The sequence below is a fragment of the Fulmarus glacialis genome, unplaced genomic scaffold (genome assembly GCF_000690835.1).
Source record: "Fulmarus glacialis isolate BGI_N327 unplaced genomic scaffold, ASM69083v1 scaffold4797, whole genome shotgun sequence".
NCBI lineage: Eukaryota > Metazoa > Chordata > Aves > Procellariiformes > Procellariidae > Fulmarus > Fulmarus glacialis.
In genome coordinates, this window is record NW_009225060.1 from 108255 (window position 1) to 134087 (window position 25833).

Genomic DNA, 25833 nt, shown 5'->3' on the forward strand with positions numbered 1-25833 from the left:
AATACAGATAAAGCAATTGCATGTTAATTTTAGAAGTTTTCAAATGTAGCTTCTTAGTAGCTTCAAACATGAAGTTTTTCTCTGTATATATACAGTCTATTTTAGAAGAAGGTTTTAAAATATTTGATGTGGAAGTTATTAAAGCCTAGTTGGAAATTCAGCTCTGCAAATTCCAATAAAATCTGTTACAGTATTTTGGTAAATCAAATATTTGGAGAGTGGAGGTAGCTATTCCAGTAGGTTTACGGGACACTAGAACTATTCTGCTCTCTAACTCTTGGCTGAGTTATAGCAGAAAATTAGTCCTTTTATATATATGTGTCTAAATATATATATATTTATATTTATATATATATCACAAACACACACACACACACACATGTAAAGGTCTGTTTGGGGAAAGAGATTGAAAAATCTCAATCTCAGATTTGAACAATAATCAATGAGTGATACTAAAAAGATGATTAATTATAATTTTTGTTCCATTTAAATCGATTACCAAAACACTCATAGAACCATTTTATCCTTTGTGTTATATACAAATAAATGCTATTTTTAAAAAAGTATTTCTAAAACTTCAGGTGAGGAGAAACCATTCAAACCTCCCCTCACGTCCAATTCATTACTGTTACAACTTATATTTTCTCTTAGATTTTATGGATTTTTTTTACTATTTTTATGTAACAGCAGTTTTATGATTGAATATCACTTTAGTATTGCTGTTTTGGGGAGACAGTTGCTTGTCAGAACCATCCTGTGGCGCAGGAATGGGCTGACCCCAGTAGATGGCTCTGACGCTCCCTCACAGGTGGTAAATTCTGTATTCCTGAAGTCCTACTTCTACAGCTCCAAACACGAATCAGCTCCAGTTTAATAACTCCAGTGCAAGGACAGTGCATTTGAATGTTTTTATTTTCTACATATTTCTTAGGTAAAGACCTTTTGACAAAGAGCAAATCCATGCTATTGTTATAGGCTTACATCTTTCTTGTATATCACTTTTTTGTTTTTATCTAACCACCCCCAGAACAAAATATTTTCAAGATACTAACATTTCTTTAGGAGTTTTTTTTCCTAATTATGTTAAACCATTTTAAAAATCCTGAATTCCATGAAGGGATACTAAAGTAAGTTTCTCAAAGGGGATAGATTTCTCAGTGATGCGTTTCTATTGTTTCCTAGAATAACTGCTGCAGAATTCAGTTTTAGATTGTTTGCTTCTGTGTGACATTTCCAAGGATAAACATCCAATTACGTTAACAGTTCTAATGCAAATTATTGTACACTGGAAGCTGTCTCTTCCAGTGCCACAAGACAATCGCTAAATAATACTAGAGGGTGGCAGTTTCAGCGCGAACCAAAAGAGCTGCTTCTAGGCACAGGTAGTTGAGATGTGGAACTGTGCTGCTATTTGAATGTTTAAAAGGTTGAGAAAACCATTATAGAAATTCATTGAAATGAAAATCCATTAACAAGTAGTAAATACAGAGACACCATTGCCAGATAAAGAAACTCCTAGAGCCAGTAATAGCATGAGTATAGGGGAAAATTCTGGGGATGTATAACTGCATGCTTCCATCCTGTTGCTGCTTCCCTCCGCATCCTGTTGGGAACAAGGTACAGACCTGAATGTGCTTTTGGGTGGCCGCTTCTACCTTCTTTCATAGAGAAAGTTTCTTCAAAAGAGCCGAAGTGACATGGAGTCAGAAGTCTTTTTGTTTCTTTGGCATCTTTAAAATTCTATGTGTATTCTGTATAGGAAAGTTTCTTAAGATGGGTATTTTAAGAGAACTGATTGGCTGGGTCATACTATGAAAGCTTTCTTCCTTGTTCTTACTCCTGTATTGTCATCAAAAGGCAGCCAGGAGTATAAAGTACTTTTTTGACTCAAACTTTTAATGAAAGGATCACCTACAGTTGTTGTTCTGCACCGGCAGGTTTTCCAAGGCAGAATGTCTCTATCAGAATGTTAAACTCGCTTTATCATCTTGGGCCAAATGTTCATCTAACCTGGTATCATGTCTCCCGCTGTGGCCAGCAGCAGGTGACTGGGAAAGTTTATAAAAGTAGTCTCAGTACTCCTTCAGACTCCACCCGTCTGCAGAGCAAGGACTTTCTGAGCCAGATACAGTTCTTTGCGTATACTGACATTCAATGCAATTGAATTTCTCTTTCGCAAACCTGTCCAGGAATAAAAAAAACAAAAGAAATGTAAACTATTTGGTGTTCGTGGAAAAAAGCCATAACAGTTGCTTTGCTGTGTGAGAATGGAAATTAATGTCTGGCACTGTTCCTACATTCCTTAGAGGTACTAGAGATGCAACGGAGACAGTCTGCACCACTGATACAGGCAGCATCGTGTGTTTTTCTGCTGTGTATGTTGGATGGAAAGAGAAGTTGTATTCATTGGTTCCAATGTTTACGTGAAGTCTGGTAGATTGAAAGGGAGTTTTCCAATGTATGAGAACATGAAGTGTCAAAATTTTAATCCAGAAGAAAATCACATAGTTCCCAATAAAAGGCTTTTTATTTCTGCAATGTGGGCAGAGGCTGCTATTTCAAAGATCATATATGAATTCCAAGAAGGTAACTGCATTTTCCCCACTTGTTAAACTGATTTGTTTCAAAACTTTGCTGATGTTTTAAAATAGTGGGTTTGATTGAATTATTTTAGGGATTTTTAAAAAAATCCAGCTGTCAAAAATTTTAAAAAGTAGTTTTAAAACATCATAGCATTCTGAATAAACACCTTCTGCATGCACAAATTGAAGAAAAGTGCTAGACTAATTCATTATCATAATTTCTGTGCTTCATTTCAAATTACAAATAGGGATAGCAGGTTGTCCTGGTTTAACCCTGACACAGGTGTAATGTATTTCCTCATGCCTGTGCTAGATCAGATGTACCTCTTTATACTAATTCATGAGGACTTAAAATACCTACTAGTGATGATGACAACAAATGTTATGACAATACTTAGAACTGACAATCTTTAGGATGGAAATGTATGCATCTTGTTCTGCTTTAAATGTTTTATCACCAAAAAAATACAAAAGTAGGTCTGCTGAGGTCTGTATTGTTCATGAAATTAAAATTATATCAATTCAAAAGTAGCTTTGTAGACAGTGAAAAGAAACGCATAACCAGCCAGAGATAACCAAAGCCAAGTGTCATTCCTAAAAGAGTTCACTGCCTTTATTAGCCTCCACCACTCTTCCCAAAAGTGGGCTATTTTCAACACCGGGACTCCAGAATTGGAGTTGCTTCAGTTGGCAGCTTAGTTCATTGATTTGTTTTAGACACTGGGCAGGGTGTTTTGACTGATTCCATCAGTGGCAGTGTATGACCTAGAAACAAAAGTAGGTTTTTCATTATTAACAGGTCCTCAGCCATTTAGGCTTTCTAGATCACAAATAATATCACTGCATGGCTGGAAACGAGTCACCAGTTTTTCTATCTAATTGCAGTGTCATGTGCTTCCAGTGACATGGAGAGTTGTCTAGGCTGGATGCCCGGATGCTTCTGGGTGCTCAGGATGCTTCTGAGTTGGTTTAAGGTCTGGCAGTGTGAAGAACTGTTTTCCACAGCCAAACTGGATGCTCAAGGGAGAGCAGTGCAACTGAAACTTTTTCTACTACATCCACATTAGCATTTAAATTCAGATTTTCACTTTTAGAACTAATCTCTGCTTACTGTGCTTTGTTTCACATCACGGAGCAGTTTGTGTTCACAGACTGTTATCCTTTTAGCTGAAATTAAACCAAGAGATGAGCTCCATGGGTGCACCCATATATGCTGCAACCACTGGTAGCTATTTGGTCCATGGGTTCAGACTAGAGCTAGTCCAAAGTAAGCTGCATCAAAAAGCACAGAGTGGGTGTCTGCTCCTCAGCGCCGGCTGTTTTGCAGTTGTGCTGCATTACCTGTTTACATTACAATTAGATTACATTAGAATCAGGGCACTTCCTACATTTATGTTGCATCTGAAGGATTTCATTCTTTTGTTGCCTGGAATTCTCTCAAGGCTAAAGGATGTTCTTCTGTCTTGACAAACACTGCCACTTTACATACCAAATAGGTTTCATGATATGACATAAATTGGATTAATAATTCTCAAGTTGCCATTGCAGTTACTTCACAGGTTCCATAAGTACTGGCATGCATATTCACAAATGTTGAAGCGTTCTGGAGTGCAGTAAGACATCACTGTTAAAGAATCTAGGGATATCTGATCTTCCAGCATACCAATAACCATTTATACTGTAAGTGAAAAGTTGTTTAGGGGGTGGAAAAAAATGCACGTTTTCCTGTTCATATTATGAGTATCTTGCTCATTGGAATAAATAGAACTGCTTTCTGTGGCTGTGGTGGTTGTATTACTTGACATTCTTCAACATTTCTTTATCCTTAGCAGACATAATTACAGTAGAAGTTTAGGCTGATTTTTTTCATGCCGTCTATCTGTTGAAGGTTTATTTAGTTCTCTTTCTCAAGAGCACAGAAAGTACTAAAATGAATCTGAGAATGTTTACAGCTAGGTTTCTTATGACCCAGGTCACACTGTTGTCTTGAATCAGTTTTCTCTCTCGTCCTCAACTGAAGACAAAAAAATGGCTTAATCTTGTGGGGTTAAATAAAAGGAGGAATTCGGTGCAAGGAGGATTCCTTTTATGCAAGGGCGCAGGGATGACTGAAAGTGCCTGTGGGCATTTGGTCCCCATTGGCTCTCACAGCGAATGCAATGATGCCCACAGATAGCCTGTATTGTTGTCAGTTAAATGGGATCATGAGTGTCTGAAAGGTGTTTGAGAATGAACTGAAAATCATTTTCACAAGTGGATGATTACTTCTGCCACATGTTAACCGAACTCTATCAGAGTGGCCCAGATTTTTGAGACTCTATTAATTGCTCTTTCAACCTTGACTGAGGTTTCTCTTTAAGAAAGGCCTTTGCTGGACTAAACTGCTACACGTATTGATTTTTTCCTTCTGTATTTTTTTCATTGTTTGTGATAAATGAAGCCTTTTACAAGTAGAGAATTTATCATTCAAGATGTAGATAGATGGCTTCATTCCTTAGAATAAAAAGGCCAGTCTAAAAGTGATCTCTGTAGAAGTAGTAAGTCCTTTCTCATTTCTCCAGCAGTGAATAGCTCCGGTATTCCACACTCAATTATGTTTTTCAGCTATTCATTAGTGCTGATTTTTTCATCAAAAAGTAGAACCCTGCACTCTCGCAGCGTGGACTTAGAGCAAATAAGCTGCCATCTGTGTATGCCATCATATAATTGAAACTGAACTATAATATTTAGCAATATGGTTTTGCATTTTTGTAACACAAGGAAATGCACTTTGAAAAATATTCAACCTTTATATATTTAAAATATAGTGATGCTCAGACTTTTTTTAAAAAATGGTTGTTCAGTTTGTTTCTTCTATTTCCAGAGGAGAAAATGATACTGACTGAGACAAGATGATATATAAAACATTTTTATCCAGGTGTTTCTGTGTTTTGTAGTGGAAATGCAATTTCTTGTATTTGTATTTGTTTTCCAGGAGAATGAGCTTTAAATATTAAATGTTTGTTTTTCTGCCATATTGTAAGCATTGTGAGGTATAATCAGGTAAATCTGTGACTTTGTACAAATCTAATTTTTACTTTTTAATTTGGGAGTGAGTGAAAAGAAAGAAAGCAATATTATATAATGTTGAAGAAAAGAAAATTGTAGAACTCTTTTTAAGAGCAGAAGTCTCAGGAAAGTGATTGCATGGTTTGTACGATTGGTTGTGGTTTCATATTACTACAAAACTGTGTTAGAAAGTCTTTACATTGGGGTAGCACTTAATGACTGAACATGTTTGATCAAGGTCCTATTTTCTATGTGCTGTATAAAAGCAGGTGTATTAGTCTTAAGTTACTGGAAATTATGTGAGTAATATAAAAAGACTGAAGAAGGCAACCAAGCATATACACCCAAACTATAAATATGCTTTTTAGTGTGCACATGTACAGATATAGATGTTATGTATACGTATCTTATTTATTATATTAGTATATTTTTACAGAATAAAAGTCTGCCATCTATATCTGTTTCGATGTACATCTGAAAACCAATCTTTCCTAACTTCTTGTCAGTCTACTCATTAAACACTCTCAAAACATGGTCTTAAAGAGAAGTCAAAATAAATCTATTTAGTAATAAGCAATTACTATTTCAGTGCTCAGATACAGGGGAACTGTTTCAGTATCATCTTCCTTCTCAGTGTATGGCTGAATTGTAATAATTCATGAATTATTTTAGATTATCCCGACTCTGGAACCTAAATTAGAGTGAGAAAAATTGTAGCAAATGGTGTGGTTAATTCTTAGAAATATGGAATTGGCTACTTCTAAATATCAATTTCTTCTTTGTATTGCACAGAATATTTTACCTAAAGAAAGGTACAGTGTTTGAAGGAATGGCTGCTGTGTGTTTCTTGTTGCTGCTGAGGGTTTTTAAAACAGTCTGAAGAATTAACGCTATGCATCTTGTGCACATTTTTTTGGATGGAAGGAGTGAGCAAGGCTTGTAGGTGAATACGGATACACATATGGGTGGAGAAATAGCAAGCTGCAGCTCTGTGAGTTGGTGACTATGAAGGTCTGCTCTGGTTTGTGGTACTGACATTTACCTGAGACCCGTGAAAAATGATGCAATTCCCCATCTTAAAAATAAAACATTCTTCAACTTAGTTCTAGGACTTAGTTCACTTCTGAATCTGTTAACCTCTTAATTTTCTGTTCCAGTTGTGAAACCCAAGTGTCATTTAATTCTGGAACTGCCTTTTGTAGACTTTTTGTGTTCTAGACATCAGCTGCAGTTTCTACAAATCCTAGATATTACTGTCCAAATTTAACAAGGTCTTAGGTCCTTTGCTTCCCATTTTTTTCAATGGAAAATAATGGGAAAGAGAAGTTCAAACAGGATTCTAGGAGTCCAGGATGTTTGGTATAAATGTTAGACTCTTGAGTAAGAATTCATCTCCTCATCTTTCAGGAGCATGCACAGGATATATCCCTTGTAATGGCTCAAACTTTCTACATTAGAAAAAACCTGTCACCATTAGAGATGGCACTGGAAGAGGGATTGATACCTAAGATTATAACTGTGTGTTTATAGTGATTTGTAAAACCAAGTAACATAAGGCTTTGCACTCCTATACTAAATCCCAGCTTTGTGTCATGAATGCCATTTTCTTTGTTACCTAATCTTATCTAAGACTAGAAGATTTTAAAATTAGGTAGTTAACGTTCCACTCCTTTGTTTCCCAAGGAAGCTCTTATTTAACACCTTAGTTGGAAGTGATTTATAGGAGGAATAAAAAGTGCATGTTGCTATTTAATTTCTTTTTTGTATGCTTTCTTATTTTATAATTTTGAATTTACTGTAACTTGTGATAGTTCTGCCTGGACTGCAGGACCACATGTGGTATATCTTACACGAAAAGTAATTTAAAAAGGAACTAACCTTTCCTCTGATAGCAAATGTTCTTTTAAGATCTCTTATTTTAAAAGCACCTTTCTATATCAGGCTCAGTTAATAATGAAAAAGAATGAATTAAACCTGGTGTTTATAGGATTCGGTTACTCATTCTCTGCCATGTGCCTGTTAGAACGTAAAGTCACTGCTGCTAATGATACCAGGATTACTCTTGAGCACGAAGAATCCTCTGTTAGTCTATGGCTCCTTTACAGTCATTTAAGACATGCAAGAGCGTGGGAACATGGTCAGGATATTTCTGTACTGTAGCATTTGAGGACTGTGTATTCTCAGTTGGTCTTCACAGTCCATGGGGCAGTTGTCCTCCAGCGTACATCAGAGAAACCTACAGGATAGTCTGAGGAATGCAGTGGCAGAATCGCCGTGAAGAACAGGGCAGGCTTAGGACTGACAGAGCCCAAAGGCCACCTGTGGACCCTTTTACTGTTCTCTCCCCTGGTCGTTAATCTTCAAGGCTGAGTGAAATTCATCAGTCATTCCCGCTCCACGCTATGGCAATAGTAAAGCGATTAATGGTGCAATAGCAATGTGGTATGCTTTGGGGAAAGTAAATGCTCTGATATAGGGGAACATGCCTGGCTCTTTTGAAACATATACAAAAAGCAAAACAGTTCGTATTTTGTGGGGGAATATGCACCTATCCCTCTGTGAGGTAAATGCTTCCTTAGTTGCAAAACATTATAAACTTTCAAGTAAATCCTAGTAGGCCCTTTTTTGACACCTTTTCTGACATAACCCTTACTCCTCTCCTTTCTTTTCATTGAATTTATGATTATCACAGAATTAAGAAGTTAAAAAGAGTGTGGCAGGATCTGAACTATTCAAAGCAAGCTGCATCACATGTTAATCCTGTACACAAAGCCAATTGTCCTCTCTCTCATATGAATAAAAAGCAGAGTAACCAAGCGAGGCAGAGCTTCAACACAGGTGTAGCAGGAGTTGAAGAAGGGCAAGATATCGGTGTTGTAGTGATGAGGGAGACGCTACGTAATCTGACAAACCACCATGGTTAATAGGCATTACGCTGAACATTCATGTTAGACAAAAATTTGTCCTTTGTGATACTTAAAGCAGTGCTTGAGTCTATGCCTGGGACAGGTGGAAAAAAGGTTTTGCCTGTATCGTACTTGCCTGTTTCACATGCGATGTTGGTTCCTTGCTCTGTTTTTTGACTGAGTTAAAAACCACCGGGCATCAAAGCACCAGAAGTGATCAGAAAGTAGAGGGCAGCAGACCCTATCCTCTTCCCACAAAGGCACCTGTCCATCTACCAACCATCCACCCACCCACCTCCGATCCTAGTTATTATAACTTCTCTGTAATATATGTGCCAGCATCCTCTGGAGAGCGCCCTGTGAAGCCAGCATTCATTGGTCTGAACAATTTGGATCTTTGTTCTGCCTTTGACTCACCTCGTTGTACTAGATGCCCTTGATAGAAGCTGGCCAGCCAGAAGGGACATCTCATAGGTAATATTTTGCTCTCCTGTCAGGTTTTAAGCAGCAGATCCTTACCACTCGTAGGCTCTTGCTTACAATCCCACAGCTCATCCTTTTCCTCTTGCTGTTTTTGTTAACAGCAGTGCAACATGACCACAGTGACAGAAAAAAGTGTCACTATAACGCCATAAAACTTGCTGCAACTTCTTGGGTAATGAGGGTGCTTCCTCTACCACCAAACAGTATCAACAACTGTGGTTTTGTCATCTCACTGGTTGATACTCCTGATTACATCACCTGATTTAAAGCCTGGAAATTGCCAACGTGACAAGGAGTTTTTTGTAATCTAAGAGTCTTTGTAGTGAAGTGCTTCTGTTTGGGAAATTAGATTCTAGTTTGCTCTGGAAAAAAATTTAATCTTGTGTGTCTGCTGGCATTTTGTTATTTGAGCGTTTTCCCAAACTGACACTGTGACTGACTTCGCACAGACTAGAGAAACACTAGCAAATCTATGGAAACCAAATGGAAAAAAAAGTGTTGGGGAGTTTAACTTTTCTAACATTCAGTATTTCTGTGTAGTCAAAAGTGTTGTACTTTAAGCTTTTTTTCCTCTTTTCGGAGGCAATGGGTGAAATATAAGTGATAAGCAGGTTAGTCTTCTCAAACATGAGATCTTTTGTTTCTGCTTTTTGTCTTATTATGAGTGAAAAGGAATATCTCTTTGCATTTTTATGATCTCAGTAAATAAAAGAAAAAAATCACTTCTTAGATGTGATAACACTGAAGAAGCAGCTCAGTAGGTAGAGCAAATGAATACACTCATTTGTATAGGGTCCTCCTAATATCATGCTTCTTATTAATGGAAAAACATTCCCTTTATTTCCTTTGCAGATATTTGTATGCTCTAGGACAGAAGGTTTGGAAGCGGTGGAAAAAACGCTACTTTGTTCTTGTTCAGGTTAGTAGTCTGCCATGAAATTTCATTAAAAAGTAGTCTTGGACTATCAGTTTTCTTACGTATAGTTTCTGGAGCCATTAGTAAATCAGTATTTTAAGACAACATATGCAGCACCACTCCAAGCTTCTTACAGCATAGAGACATCCAGGGTATTTTTTTTTAAATTTACATATGTAGTAAACAGAAATGTCTCTGAGTTTTACATATATATAAATGAGTCTCTACACTGAGCAATGTTTTAACTGAAACCTAGAAACTTCTGAATGAAATTGTTGTGACCTTGAATCATTCCGCTGACGGCTTTCTAGCAGCACTCAATTTAAAATAAAGTTATATTTCACAAAGTGGATTGTACTTACGGTTTCATTTATTCTATCTCAACAAAGGTTTCCGGCCTTTAAAATTAAATAAAAGCAACAATAGTTACTATTAAGAACTTTTTCGTAAATATTTTTTGTTCTTCCTTGCAATATTAAATTGGGTAAAATTATGTAGTTGTTACAGAAGATCTAGTATAGCAATTGTTCTTGGCCACAAAAATGTGCTGGTCTGATATTTCATAACTTTTTGTCCAAACCTAGAACTGAAAGTATTTTCACATGCTAGTGAATGGTGACATTAACATCAGATTAATAGAATAGGAAGAGAAAAGTAGATTTTGAGTCGTCAAAACTTAGAAATGAACGATTTTTGTGCGTCTTTAGAAAAATCATTATTTTCTGTTTGTGCTTGTCTTCAGATTGCAGTTACAAATTTGATGTTCTTCTGAATCAGTTCAGAGAACATTGTTCTTCTGTGTACTTTGTTTTGTTGACAGAAAACTGTTAAAGTGTGAGTCTCCATAAACATCATACAAAGGACGAAGCCTGTTCATGAGGCTTTTTTAAGAATGAAGGCTTCTACAACTGCTTTACAGAAAGCCTGATTCCTTTCTCTGCCACTGTCAGTCACACTCACCTGGTCTCCTCCTACTCCCAAATGATGAAAATTGTAAGGATGTAAAAAAAAATCCTGAATAAGGTCTTTAATAAAGTAAAAGCTGAGAGTATTTGCATATTATTCTTGCTAAGCCTGATGTCAATACAGTGTTCTCCCTGGCTTCAATGGGAATTGGCTTGCATATTGATAATCCGTGACTAATGGTTAAAAGGTTGAACAGGATCTTCTGGAAAGTCTACTGGGTTATGATTTTACTAGGGTCCTCTGTGAAGAGATGAGGACTTTTTATGACTTTATTAAGATTTGTAAAGGTTGGGAAGATCTCTAGATAGGATAGCTGTGAAGGCATGGATGTGAAGGGAAAATAACTTAAAGTTACAGGGGAAAAAAAAAAGAAAGGTAGATGCTCCCTTGTCCTTTTCTTTAACGCTCCTCCTACTTTACATCCCCCCTTTCACAAAAAGAAAGACCTTATTCTCTTCTTCTAAGCCACAGGGGTCATCTGAGTTTTAAAGTGCACACCTAAGAGACACATAGTCTTTCTGTGCATGTGATATGGAGCCACCTGGGAGACCAGTTTATTCCAGCCAAGTTAATTTTAACTATCTTCTGCTTTCTATGCTGAAATTGAAACACTGGAGTAGAATATTACAGGAATTTTCCCACTGTGATGGGATTTAGACATCTATTTCATTTTAAAGCAGCTGTCAACTCAATAAGACTCTATAAAAAATACTTTGTTAAATCAGTATTTACTGTCCAGGCAGCTCTGGCTCATTTATATAGTCCAGCCGTGATATATAGACTGACAATAAGCTGAAGTCAATATGTGTGAAGTAAGCGTTCGGTAATGAATATCAGTCTGTTGTATTGATATATTATTGATATATTGATGTGTCTTCCTCTATAGATTAGCTTTTAACTTATGTTAGTAAAATATTAAGGCCATGAAATTCAGTTGTAAGACAGAGGCTATCAGTATGATTTACACATGCTTTGGAAATTTCACTCAGGTGTGAAATTAGATGAATAATGTTGATTTTTCAGGAGCGCGATGTGAGTAATGTGCATCTTCATTATTGCTACATGTATTAGAAGTTATTAGTGGTTTGTGAAAGAACAGCTCAATGTTATAGGAAGGTTACAGAGTCTGGAAATTTTTACCTCTTTATTATATTTGCTTTTTTTCCTTTTACGATCCAGTCACTTCTCTAAAAAGTTATTCATTTCAAACTAGAAATATGTTTGAAAAAAGTAAAATCAACAGCATTATAATCTCTGTCTTGTTATAGGGGTAAGATTAAAAATTACCAAAGACATATAGACCAGCTCTTCCACAAGCTGATCTTCAAAACCATAGAGTGGCTGAAGAAATCTGAACAAGCTGAGCATTCTATGCATTTCCCAAATTAGTGTCTGCTAGCTTCCTTTTTGATGGCTGAGTTCAGCTGTACAGTGTGGTTATACAGAGTTGTTGACGTGAAAATGTGAGTGATGTGGGTGCCTGTCAGGTTATTTCGTTCGACAAAATTGAATAATTTGAAAAACATTTTTACTTCAGTGCCAGATATCCGTAGGTTCAGTTTACAAGAAAAGGAGAGGAGGGAGCTCTCATTAAATACAGTGATAATTGCAAAGGATTTAGAGGTGTGTGACTAACCAAAAGCTCCCTTGTGCGAGAGGGCAAATATGGTTCTGGGGAACATAACGAGGGAAATACCAAGCAGTAAGAGAGGTGATACTGCTGCTGGGCCTAGAGCAGATGACTTGGTGTAGGGGCTGAGCCCTGTGTCTGGGCCCTGAGGGGACCACGGGCCCTGACTGAACCTGCCCAGCCCCCCCAGGGCCTCCCCACCCTGCCCCCAGCCCAGGACCCCATTTCAGCCTCCCAGGCTCGTCTTCCCCTGCCGCACTGACGCCATGGCAGGGCCATTCTTCAGCTCCCCGCAGCCCTGCCCTGCTCAGCAATGGGCCCTGCTGAGCTGGCCCCCGCAGTCCCACATCCCGGCCCAGCCTTGGCCTGTGCCTGGGGAGGTGCCCGATGCCTGGGGCTGGGGCTGCCCCGGTGCCCCCAGCTGCCTTGCTCCTGGCTGGGCCCTGACTGCCAGGCCCTGCCCTGCCACCCCAGGGATAACTTAAAATCTTTAAACCAAAATACAGTAATTTTCTAAAATACATACTATAAATGAAAGCAAAACTATGGGCTCAATGTACAAACAGTGAGGTGAAATTCCATCCTGTATGTCGTGCTGGAGGACAGGCTGGCTGGTTGTAATAGTCCCTTCTAGCCTGAAAATGTGAATTTCTGAAAGTGATGGGCTAGACTGTTTTTTGTATTTATTTACATTTAGCTCGCTCTCCGTGGTACAGCCCACTTAAGTGAATGTACTAAATTTGATGTGGAAAGCTGGCAACCAGTTTTACTTGCCTGACAGTGTCTCTCAAATTCTTATCTCCTATAAAACTGCCTTCGCTTAACATATTAATTAAACTGGAATCCCTATGCTTAATTTGTCTCAGCTGTAGACTTCTGCTGTGGTTCTGGAGACATCAGTTCAGCATTTGAGGCCTGATGGCAATTTTGCGGAGAGAGCTGTTACACTTGTTCCTTTTGCTTGTACACGATGTGTTCAGTTGCCGTGCACTGCATACACATAGCACAGCATAATCCTGTTTCAAAAAAACCCAAATACTTAGAATAATGAAATCTTTTTAGAGCATTATGCAGATAATAATCACACCTTCTATCCTTATTTTCCAAAAATATCAATCTTTTATAGAGACTGAAAAATCTTTTGTCAGTAGCAGTTGAAGTCACTGGCCCTTGAGGTGGAGTGGCATGCAGGTACCAGCGAATGTATGAATGAAGCTGAAATCAGCTGTCAAAATTTTACTTCAAAAAGGATCATTCTTGAAGTTGTAGCCAAAGCAGTAAATCTAGGTAACAGTTAGCAGTCAGCAACTGAGATAAAGATGGTCCATCGTCTATCAGACAAGCTTCTTGCCTATCCTTAGATCCTTGCATAATTTTACAGATCTAAGAAATGATGTTATAGTTCAAAACAAGTCAGTTGGCCAGGTATCTTACAGTCTTTGGAGACGAGAGTTTCAGAGGCCCGTATAAATTCAGTTTCCTTAAGTTTCAAGTGTTCAACAGATTCACAAGCTCTTCTGGTCACCTTTTATAGTCTTTCCAGCTCTTCATTTAAGGCTGGGAACATTTCAGTTTTGTTTCAGTGATTCCTTTTCCTCCCCCAGCTGTTACATTCCTTTCTTTATCTTTCCAGTCACTTTTTCCTCAGCTCTTCTTATCGCTTTCTATTCTGTCTAGGGAGTCTTAAACCACATAATGACAGATTCCCTTCTTATTGTTTTATTATTTTTTTAATAATTGTACTTGATGAGAAGTTACTGATGTTGCTCATGCCAACTGCAAGCTGCTTGGCCTACACAGTACTGTATCCAGTGAGCCAAGCAACCTGGAGATGGGTGTGAACACAGGTACAAAAGATGCAGAAATTAGACTATAAAAACAGCCTGAAGGTTCTGGTGCTTACCATCTTTAACTAGAATTGGCCAGATTATGTGTTCGTCTTTCCAGCTGCATGATCATTGTGGCACTCCTTATGCAAATGGTACTTTTATACATCAAAGTCCTTTTTTACCAGTTTCTTGGAATACAGGACTTTTTTTCTCACACAGTAGACTGAGCGGTTTTGTCTGTACCATGGTACCCAGTATTTTCCCTACCAGAACCTAATTTGCTTCCTTTCAATTTTTCATAAAGCAACAGCCCAAAATACATTGTATTTCAGGAAACTGCAGAGAGATGTGTTTATGGCTTTTTTTTTCCTTCCTTTTGGCAGGAACAGGAAAGAACACAAAGTTTTACACTGTAAATATTTCTGGAAAAAAAATGGGGTTTATTTCTTCAGCATAACTGAAAGATAATTTAAACAGTGGTATATGTGTTACACAATTCTGGAATGGAATTCAGCAATTAAGAAGTCTTTTCTTATTCAGGTTAGCCAATACACGTTTGCAATGTGCAGTTACAGAGAAAAAAAGTCTGAGCCTCAGGAACTGATGCAACTCGAAGGATACACTGTGGATTATACAGCTCCTCACACAGGTACTTTTTATGATTTTGAAGTACAATATGTTTGTGTAAAACAGCTGATTCAATTTGTTCATTTTGATCTAGCAGCAAGAAACCCCAAGGTTCTTTTTTTTCAGCATCTGAAGGTTTTGCAATTATTCCACTAGGATTTTCTAGTGTGAAAAATCATGCTTTTAGAAAGAAGCTTGTTTTAAGAAGAATGAACAATAAACTTACAATAAGGTTGCTGAAACATTGTAAGACCACATATGATACAAGGGAAAAATTATTAATTCTAGGTAGTTTTTCCCTTTTCTCTCTATTTTTGATGGTGGAGTCATGTGGCAGTGTACTGTGAAGTATATTCATAAATGACTTAGAAAAGAAGGTGAATGATGGCAGTGCTTGCTAAAGACAAATTACCCAGAGTAATCAAAAATAAATTTGAAGATATCAGAAAAATCTACACAAGTTAGTATTAAAATGGCAGAGGGAAGTCAAAGTTATACATGTAGAGAAAAGCGATTCTACTCTACCTACGCAGTGGAGGGTTATGAATTTAAGCGACTTCTAAGATATTGAAGATTGATGTTTGGAAATGATGTTTAGAATAACTGAGAAGGCAAACAATGCTCAGAATGTGTTTGGAAAGCCAAAACAATGTTGTCATAAAAAAATCCCCAGCACAGCCACGTTGACTGGTGTGTGCTGTACTGGTTATGCACTCAGAACAAAACACTGGAATGAGAAAAAGGTACCAAGGAATGAGCAGCAACACTGATAAGAGGTATGGAGCTGTCTCTGTTCAAGAACAGATAAAGTTGACAGGAACTTCCAGCTAAGAAAATGATGCTTAGAAGGAGGATATGTTAGAGAAATGCAAAATAGCATATGACACGGAGAAGGTGAATAAGAAATAAATTGGAATTGAATTGGAAATGGAATTATGGAAATATTTTCTCCTGTGACTTCTATATTTATTCTACTTATATGTTACTTCCATGTATTACCATTTGATCCCTGTAGCTCTAGATTCTATCGTATTTCTAGGTCATAAATACCTGTAAAATGTTTTAACACCCACCCCCCCACACACACACATGTGCAATAATGTGATAAACATTGATGGTGATTTAGGAGTAACTTGTATTTATTAAGATTACTTTCCTATTTCCTGCTCCAGGTCTTCAGGGTGGTCGAATGTTTTTCAATGCTGTTAAAGAAGGCGATACTGTGATATTTGCCAGTGACGACGAGCAGGATAGAATACTCTGGGTTCAAGCGATGTACAGAGCCACAGGTCAATCATATAAGCCTATTCCTGCAAGTCAAGCTCAGAAGATGAATCCTAAAGGAGGAAATGTCAACACAGGTATATCCCCACTTTGTAAGTTGACTTTGTTTTTCTTTTGTGGCTTTGGTTTTGGTTTTAGTTGGTAAAATATGTAGCAGCTCCCTTAATGAAGTTTAATTAAGCAGAACTCATTCACTAGGGAAATGTGCCTAGCAGTTTGTTGTTAGCCAGAAACCCTTTAACTCAGATTATTATTACCAGTGAGGGAAATCCTGACTTGCAGGTCATTATTTTTATTATAATCCATGAAAATATGGCAATTAGCTTCATATCCGTTACAGTTGACCCACATATGACCATGGAGATGGTGTTTGGTTTACATTATATTTTTCAGTAGGCAGGCAATATAGTGTTGAATAGAAAAGCATCAATCTATTATCAGAATTTTATACATTTAGGGGAGCTTTCTCATACGTTGTATACATTAGTTATCTAAAAATTGCTATGCAGACAGTACATTGTGAGCTGAAAGACAGTACATTGAAAGGCCCTAGATGGGCGGCTGGATTTTTGCACCCCTCAGTGTAATATTAAACTACATATAAAAAAATTTCAAAAAAAAAAAGGTTTAAGTTTTCCTCATCTTTCTTTGAGGAAAATACTGTTTCAGAGAAAATCAATGTAGATAGCATATATTAACCATATCTTGAAATTTTTTTATAATCTCTTTGAAAGTGTGCTGTCATGTAGATATCTGCACATAGGAGGCATAGATGATTTTTTTTTGTTGTTCTGGAGGCTGAGTGCAGTCCAAGGATTTTTGCAAGAGCCATCAAATTTTTACATCATATGACTATATACAATAATCCTTCTTCACTATTGTATATCTGTACATGTAGAGTGATGGAAGGGAGATATATGTTTTAAACTCAGCTTGGTTTAATGTCTGAAGTCTATAGCAGGTTGACCCAAAACCATTCTCCTCCATCAGTCCTGCTATCACTCAGTCTCACAGCCTTCCATTTATCCTGTAATCTTTTATCATTTTGCTATTGGAAGACAGTAAAACGTGCTTGTTAAACTCAGTAATAGTTATCTAAAATCCTGACTGGGCTGTCAAGAACATTGAAAAAAACATAGTTTATCTCACAAAAGCACTAACATCTGTTGAATATTTAATCTGAAACAATTTGGAAGGGTGAAGTAACTATTCATCATGGGGGGTGTTAAGGTGAAGTATTTTGTAGGATGTAAGTAACACTGCAAAAACAAAGGTGGGGCAACAGCCAAGGAGTGCTTCTGCTCACCTCCTCCCAGTTACCTGAATCTGGGCTGGGTACTGGGAGTTCACTGTGTTCCTCTCTTAAAGTTTCTACTTCATGTGCATCACTTAGAAAGTACAAAAGAAGTGACCATAGTCAGCAGTAGCCAAGGAATTGCTCTTCTTCTTGGACACAGGGTTTACATGGAAATGAAAGCAACTAGAAAACACTGACCACAGGACAGGGAAAGTTATAGAAAGAGGTACAAAGAACAATTGCAAGTTTGGATATACTGAAATTGTGTTTTCAGAGATAAAATTGCTGATAGTGGTAAAGAATTAAAATACAAGATTGACACGTCTTGATATTATCTTAGACGGTTAGGGTGACTACAATTCTTAGGCGGAAACCATAGCAAAAATAGGGTTTATTTTAAAGACAGTTTAAGGGAAGCTTAAAAGCCTCAAAATATAATGTATTTTCTGTCACGCTTATGTATCAACTTGCACAAACTGATATGACTGAACTGTATATAAATCAAAAATCTGTGGTTAAATTATTATTTGCCTTTGGTTTTAAAACACTTCAATGTTGGTATTTTGTAATTAATTCATAGAATACTTTGCAATAGAGTAACTTGTGAAATTTAACTTAATGTGAGATTTAGTCTTAAAAGAATCAATGTTTGACTGATTTTTGTAATACCTCCAGTGCTGCCTACATGAGGAAAATGTTATTATTCTGTATTTTGCACTTAAGGTAAAAATGGGCATAATCAAATTAATCAGTTTTTAAGAAGCCGCAAAAACTAGGGTTTACAGATATAACCTTAAATAATTTTCTAAGACTCCTGCTTCATTTACATATACTGTGCTGATTTTCTTGGGGCACAGTTTTACTTCTGAAAAGAATCTATAGCTGACCTTTTGTCATATTTAAATATGTTCAGTTTCCTAAGAATTTCATTTTGTTTCCCCCTAGAAAAATGTTTGCATGAGGTTAAGGGTATTTTATTTTTAATCAAGATATAACACTAAGTACTTGAGAGCTAGAGTATATATTAAATGAAATTCATTTCTATTTTTTTCTTCTTCACTATGATACATTTTTAGTATTAGGAAATACAGTTATGACCAGAGAATTTGTCAACTACTTTTTTATGTATCATATTTTTCAATTAATACATCACGTAAACATTGGCAGCCAATACAAGATCACATTGGTTTTGTTCTTAAAGTTATTAAAGTATCATACAATGCCCCCTCCACATACAGAAAGCAGAAAACCAACTACGGCTTTGCAAAATAAATGTCATCTAATAATATTCAAGCCTTGAAAGTCTGTCCCCATCTTCCTTATCTTCTAGGAAGGTAAGAAATGCAACTCACTCATTCTGATAAAATGTACAAAAAGAACTTTCAATAACTTGAAAAAAATTAAATATCTTTAAACTGCTGGATGTAGAGAAAAATTAGCTTAAGGAGACATGTTTCAATGTTTTTATATATTGTGTTTATAAAATATCTTCTGTAATCCTGAAATTCTCTTGATAGATAAGAAAAGCAACTGAAAGTTGTCATTAAAGAAATTAAAACACCGGATGATGGTTAATATGCTACATACCTAGCTGTATTAAGGTTAATTTTTTGCTAGTAATAAATACTAACATTTCAATTTTCCGTTGCCTTGTAGACAAAATTCTACCTTCCAAAGTTAATGTTACATTATTAGCTGAAAATGACAACTTGTCAAAGTGCAAGCATTTTATTAAACATTTAACATTTTTAATCAAGTGATATGTATAAATGACAATAAATGATACTGTTTTCACAGCCTCTACTGTTTTCTGTATTCTCAAGTTCAAAACTCTCTAAGAGTTTTTGCAAGCTGTGGTAGAATTATTCCTGTGATCTATACCACGAACTCCTTTTGTATAAAAGAAAGTACTAGAAAGGGAGGAGTAAGAGACTCCTTTTGTATAAAAAAGGCCGTATTTTTTGTCTTGTTCCACATAGGATAATTCCTTGTACAAAAGAGTGCTTAAAATGACGTGAACAAGATCCAACCACCTGAGAGCTGGATCAAAACAAACACATCAGGAAATCCTGACAAGAAACTAGACATGTGGCTATAAGACAGCCAGGGTCTGACTGATCTTTACAGCAATTACCACAAATGCAGAAAATGGAAATGTTGCTCTTGCATGTGCACAGCAGCAGCACTCCAAAAGGCCAGCCTACAGTTCTCTAACTGATCTGAATGTGCAGTCTCTTCTTGCTGATGCTGTGTGGCACTTTAGGATAGTTCATGTAATTTATAAGAAACTTGATATTCTATACTACCAGTGAGGCAAATACACATTAAACTGTGGCACTGGAATCAAAGTACTATTGTACCTGTCCAACTTCTAAAATTAATTTCTTCATTTCTGAGTAAAGCAACTTGGTGCTGCACTTTTGTAGTATTTGATGGCTCCAAAACAAAAGTGAAGACAGGCTAATGTCAGCAATGGATCAAGAAAAAGAGACTTCTCTTCAGTTCCGCTATTCTGAATAAGCATGCTGTAAAGCAAAGAACAGAGTATTTAAGGATGCATGATTGTAGAAAAGCCAGAAGTTTCCCAAGGACATGAATGTTTCAGGGAAAGCGCCAATTAAAAATAGATTCATCTGAGTGACATAAAGGTGCAGGAGGAGATCCCTTTCTTAATGAGCAATGTATTAGGAGATCTATTCACACAGGTAGAAAGGCTGCTGAAGTGATAATCACTGTTAATAACTTGGTCATAGCAAAGGAGTAACAGCAGCACATGAGGGGATTGTCATGTCTTGATGAAGGAATGGAAAACCAAGTGAGGTTAGGAATCATTTGATCTGAGATGTATAGTTTTCCTCATCTGTCTTTTGGAATGATGTCGCTTATCTAAACAGCTCACGAAAGGAAAATAATTTGAGATTTGCGGAGACCAATTATAACAGTTGTCATAAAAATGCTGTTTAGAGCCCATGTACAAAACATCAAATCCTATTTATTAAGTAGCAAGGGAGTAGCAAAGGGAGTCAAATACATAGGCCATACATTGGTATTACAAGACATCAATCCAATGACAGCAACTTGAAGACATTTCCAAATGAAACATCCATCTGACCAAAAGAGCATCACGGAGGAAGCTTGTGTGGACATTTAAATCAACCAAGTGGAGCAGCCAGTGTTGTGTAATCAAGTAGAATTTGGCAGGCAACTTGGCAAATGAAGAAATGCTTTGGGAATAGTCATGAAAATATAATATTACATTTTCAATCTATTTGGATATAGTGATGATAAGCGCTGTAAAATTTCTCTCCCAATCGTAGTTTAATGGTATGGGAATAAATTATTAATTTCATATTTCTTTTAAATGTTATTTGTATCACTCTCAGTCTTTGAACTGGCTACATCAGAGACTCTGTGGGAAAACCAGAATATGATTAATATTAAGGTACTGGTGTCATAATATATACACCCAAGAAACACCACTGCTTACCTTGTGGTGGCATTGCTCAGTTTTGGAATAATTGGTAATGTTCTTGAAAAGCAGTTCTTTTAAAATAGTTCTGAGATGTTTGTATCTGTATGTTCAATTAATTAAAACTTTTAGAAACAAACAGAAATAAAAGATATTTTTTCGTTTGGCAGCTTTATATCCATCATACACTTTGCCGCCTGGAAGAGTGGAGTAACTCCACCCTCCCCGCATGTTCCCCCATTCCCCTTCATGTCCCATTCCTCCTTGCCTCCAGCTACCCCCATCTCCCTTTTAGAAAGAAAAGGTTAACGCTGGCCTCCACCACCTTAGGCAGTCAGTAAGTCTGACGTAAGTCTGCTCTCTCCTGTGCTACTCAGAAACATGCAAAAACTAACTAGTATCCTCTTCAAATCTCTGTCCTTCAGCAAAATGCTGGCAGTCCATCAGTGTGCTATCCCCAGCCTGACGGTCAGGCCATATGGGCCAGCTGCTTTCTCGCTCTGCCACTTTCTCTCCATCTGTTATTTCATTGTCTGATATTTAAATGATAAGATTCTGGGGGCATAGATTGTCTCTTTGGCCTGTGTTTCTAAGCATGTAGCACTTCGGAGTCCTGGTCAATGATCAGGAGTCAAAATGTTCCCGATGGAAGCTGTCACTATCTGTATGGAGTGGCACTTGAAGGAATGTAATGCATGTCTTGCCACTGTCTTTTGCACAGAGCACGTGCACCTTCGTCTTCGTCCAACCAGTTCCAGCCTCTTCTGTATCAGAGTCATAGTTCTTACCCTACTACTCCTAGTCTCTAAATCTTTTTAATCCCTACAATACTAGATTTCTTCTCTCTACATGCTCTTCTTTCCTGCCTGCCTGAGTTAGTTCAAATTGCTTCCACGATGCTTAAACTCAAGCAGGGATGTCACTGAGAGCCACAAAAGGGAGGAGGTCACCACTTTACAAGGCCAGTTCCTGTAGTTCACCCTAGCACAGAGTAACTGCTGCAGAAAACGTGTATTTGCTTCTGGGCTGGAACAGGGCAGAGATGATGCCTAGTGATTTGGTTACCACTAGGAACCACTTGAGCATGTGCCATAAACATGGAATTCTTGGTAGTCTTAATTCACCCAACTCTACCAAGTCGCTGAGGATGTGATGATTTTTATAGCCTTTGCAGCTGGGCTAAAATTGGAAGTTTCTTGCAAAGATGGCAAAAGGCATATTCAGCATGCTATTTTGCCAAAATTAATGTCGCTGTCTAAAAGAACACCCAACGAATTTGCTAATACTCCTGCAACAGCTTTTGTAAGTTTTTACCGTGTTTTTTAAATATATATATTTGTCCTACCTTGGTCGAAAAAAAATGGATAGTTTTTTGTCTAATAGTTTCCAAAAGATGAAATAAATACACAGCCTGAAACAGGCAGTGCAACATGGAAATAGCAGCCAAAACAATGAGTTTGAGTTAGAGGCAACTTGAATGCAGGACAACAAATTCCATTAAGAAGGGAAGAAAATTAATTGTGAAAAAACAGGAGAGGTATTACTGCTTCAAAGCTCTCCCCAAATATCTTCCCAATATTTCCCAAGATTGAGAAAGTGTAGAGAATAAAATGGAATTGTATTTTTTCCTAACTGCGTATCACAATATAGCACTCTTTATGTCTTTTGCATTTGCATGTAGCTTGAACAGGACATCTAAAGCTGATTTGTGTAGGAATTTGAAAAATACAATCACTTCAACAATTTTTGAAAGTTAAATAATTTTTAAATCACAGTCATGAATTAATATTCATATTATAAATCACATTTATGAATTCCTCATGATCTTTGACCAAGTTCTCATTTTTTTTTTTAAATCCATTTTGTTTCAAAAAGATTTACCAGTTATCTTGTGTGTATATCATAACAATAAAATAAAATGTAATGTATTACACTAGATCTATTTTTCTATTATTTCTTGCTTGCCTACAGCTGGCAAAGGTAAGTTTTTAACTGTTTTTCTGTTGTTAGAATATATTTGATAGGAGATCTTCTGTTACTATTTGACAATGTTATTTGTACTGTTTGATTCACTTAAAAAGATGGTGATCAGTCGTGGATCTTTCTGTAGAATTAGATGGAGGAAGTATGTATATATTTAAATAATATTTTTGCTTATTTTGCCCAAATTATGTAATAGCAGATTCTGCTTCTACAAGCCGCATTGTATTCAATAGGTCACCTTACATATTGTGATCATCTAGATGACTCTATCAGAATGTTGAATCTGCTTCCCTTGGAACACCTAGTCTCCTGATTTCAAAATACTTAATTACATGTCAGTACTTACACAGATTTTCTTTTAAGAAAGGAGAATCTTTTATATTTGTGTAGTTAACCAGAGAAAAAAATCAAGCCAGTTAAATTAAGAAAGATTCAGCTGTATGTAATTTGTACCTGAGACCAATGGCAGAAAGAAATACTAATCTTTTTTCTTTTCTGACATCTGTCTTACTTTAAATAATGACTCAATAAATCAGATATCCATGTCAGAAGGAAAACTTACAAGAAATGTAGAAACCAGTCACTTACACATTGAACAGATGGGGTGTGGAAAACTTTTATCTGTGTGAGGATCATTTTGGAAACTATAGATAACTTCACATTGTAGTTTAGTACTTTCAGTTGTGTAGTTGTTGATATCAGTTGTTTATCTTTGAATTCATGTGTTTAAAAACATTTAAGAGAGAGCATTTCATGTACCTATGTCAAAAATAAGACCTAAGTTTTTGTCATTAATGATAGACTAGTCTAATGCTCATGGAAATATTGTTAATCTATGTAATCACATATGCTACTGATCCTTAAACCATTAAAAATATATGCTGCTGTTTCTCTGGGATGATGGTCTCATACCTTACACCATCGATGTATTGTCATACTGTTTATTAGCTACGTCTACCTTGGTGAAATCTGTCACATGGATGTGACTCTTGCTTTGACAGTGCAAAGCCAAGTGATATGAATTAGTTTCTGCATCTTTCCAGGATGTGATGCTGCAGATCCTTCAGCTTGAATTAAATAATTCTCCCATCCACAAATACAGCTGAAAGTTGGACTTGACATGGATCAATATGATCTGGGGCTAAATTTCTAAATGTGACTGATTATGTTAGCATCATGCCCACAGATCAATATTGAGTTTTATTATGAACCTGACTCTATAATTGGGTTTAATCAATAAACTTTTGTCTCCTTTTCTTTAGAAATTTTAGGTTTATACTATGCAGGTTTTCAAAATTGCATTTAGGATACACTTAGATCTATACTTTTCTAGTAACGAATATAAAAAGACCTAGGTTTGAATTTAAAGGAACAAAGAGCTAAGACCCTATTGAAAGGGGAAGTCAATTTTTAAGTTGATAGGACTGTTCACCCCAGTACAGTCTATAGAATCCAAGACAGCTAATGTGCTAATACATAACTAGTCCTTTTGGGCACTGTAAGGCTTTTTCTGTCCATACTTGATAGATAATTCACATTGAGGACTTTGACAAAACATAGCATTAATGAAAGCAATCACTAGAGCTTCTCTTTTGATAAACCCGCGGGGTTTAAAGGCGTTGAAAGATGCAGTCTGTGAAGAACAATAAATTTGGGCCTTTGATTGAAGTGCCATTTGGGATGGTATGTTTTCTCAATGTATTTACACAAAAATGCTGCTCCCTTTTTCACTACTCTTTGCTGGAAGGTTGAAGGAGCTCTCTGCCATTACTACATTAAGGTTTGTCTCATTAAAAGCTGAGTACAAAAAGAAGGCTGGAAATGACCTAGCTCAAGCCAGTGTGTTCATTTCTGCTCCAGTTTGCCATTTGAGAAGTAGGCTTCAAGCCATGATGAATATTTCTATGAGTGGTACTTTGATCTGCAGTAAAGATGCTCTTTCTTATCTGAAGAAATAAATGCATAAACCTTTTCTTTTTGCGGTCGAGGAAAGGGTGTTTATTTGGTTATTTTGCTAAAATTAGAAAGAGCGCCACAAAAAACCAGGAAATTATAGAACACGGTTTTTTCGTACTTATAACATTGTTTTGTAAATTGTAACATTTGAAGAGCTCCACTAGAAAACCATGCTTTAAGAATTGTTTTAACATGCTATGTTGTATTTTCAGGTAGCCTTTCTCAATTGTTTTGTTTAATCTATCAGTGGGTAGAAACTGTATTTTTTTTTATTTTTACACTCCATAGATTGGTATGATAGAAAAATAATTCAATAATATTATTTTCAGATTAAAAAACAATATTCTATAATGTCACGCAAGCATCTATGTAACTTGTTTCTTCAAAATATTTTCAAGAAAGTTTATATTTTGAGACTTATATACCATGTGTACACTTTTGTTTGTAAATCTGCACACACACTCACGTGTATTGTTCTGCACATTTTTCCTTTGTATGAACAGATACAGACCGTGGTCAGAAACATGGCATGGATGAGTTTATTTCTGCTAATCCCTGCAAATTTGACCACGCTTCCCTCTTTAGACTGCTTCAGAGGCAGACCTTGGATCACAGATTGAATGACTCCTATTCTTGTTTGGTGAGTACTGGCTAGAAGATAAAGTGAGAAATACTTGTTACAAAGTAGTCCTTTCTTCCTAGTTCATTCAATAGCTGCAGTTGTAGTTGGAATAAAGGGTCCAATCAATTAGTTTCAAATTTGAAAATTATACACTTGCAAGCCGCTGCTGTGCCACTCAGTAGAAAGCAGAGACCCAAACTGTCTCTGATTTTATCAGCTGAAATTTATCATGTCC

At 36.7% G+C, this 25833-nt stretch overlaps 1 protein-coding gene across 1 annotated transcript in view; it reads left to right on the forward strand.

The window, feature by feature from the left end:
- The window catches only part of LOC104080088 (calcium-dependent secretion activator 2-like), a 126507-nt gene that overhangs the window by 85059 nt on the left and 15615 nt on the right, over positions 1–25833 (forward strand). Inside the window, exons 9-13 of the mRNA XM_009582354.1 lie at positions 9872–9938; positions 14901–15009; positions 16160–16363; positions 23009–23017; positions 25480–25616. Coding sequence (XP_009580649.1) covers positions 9872–9938; positions 14901–15009; positions 16160–16363; positions 23009–23017; positions 25480–25616 — 526 coding nt within the window. The remainder of the gene's footprint in view (positions 1–9871; positions 9939–14900; positions 15010–16159; positions 16364–23008; positions 23018–25479; positions 25617–25833) is intronic.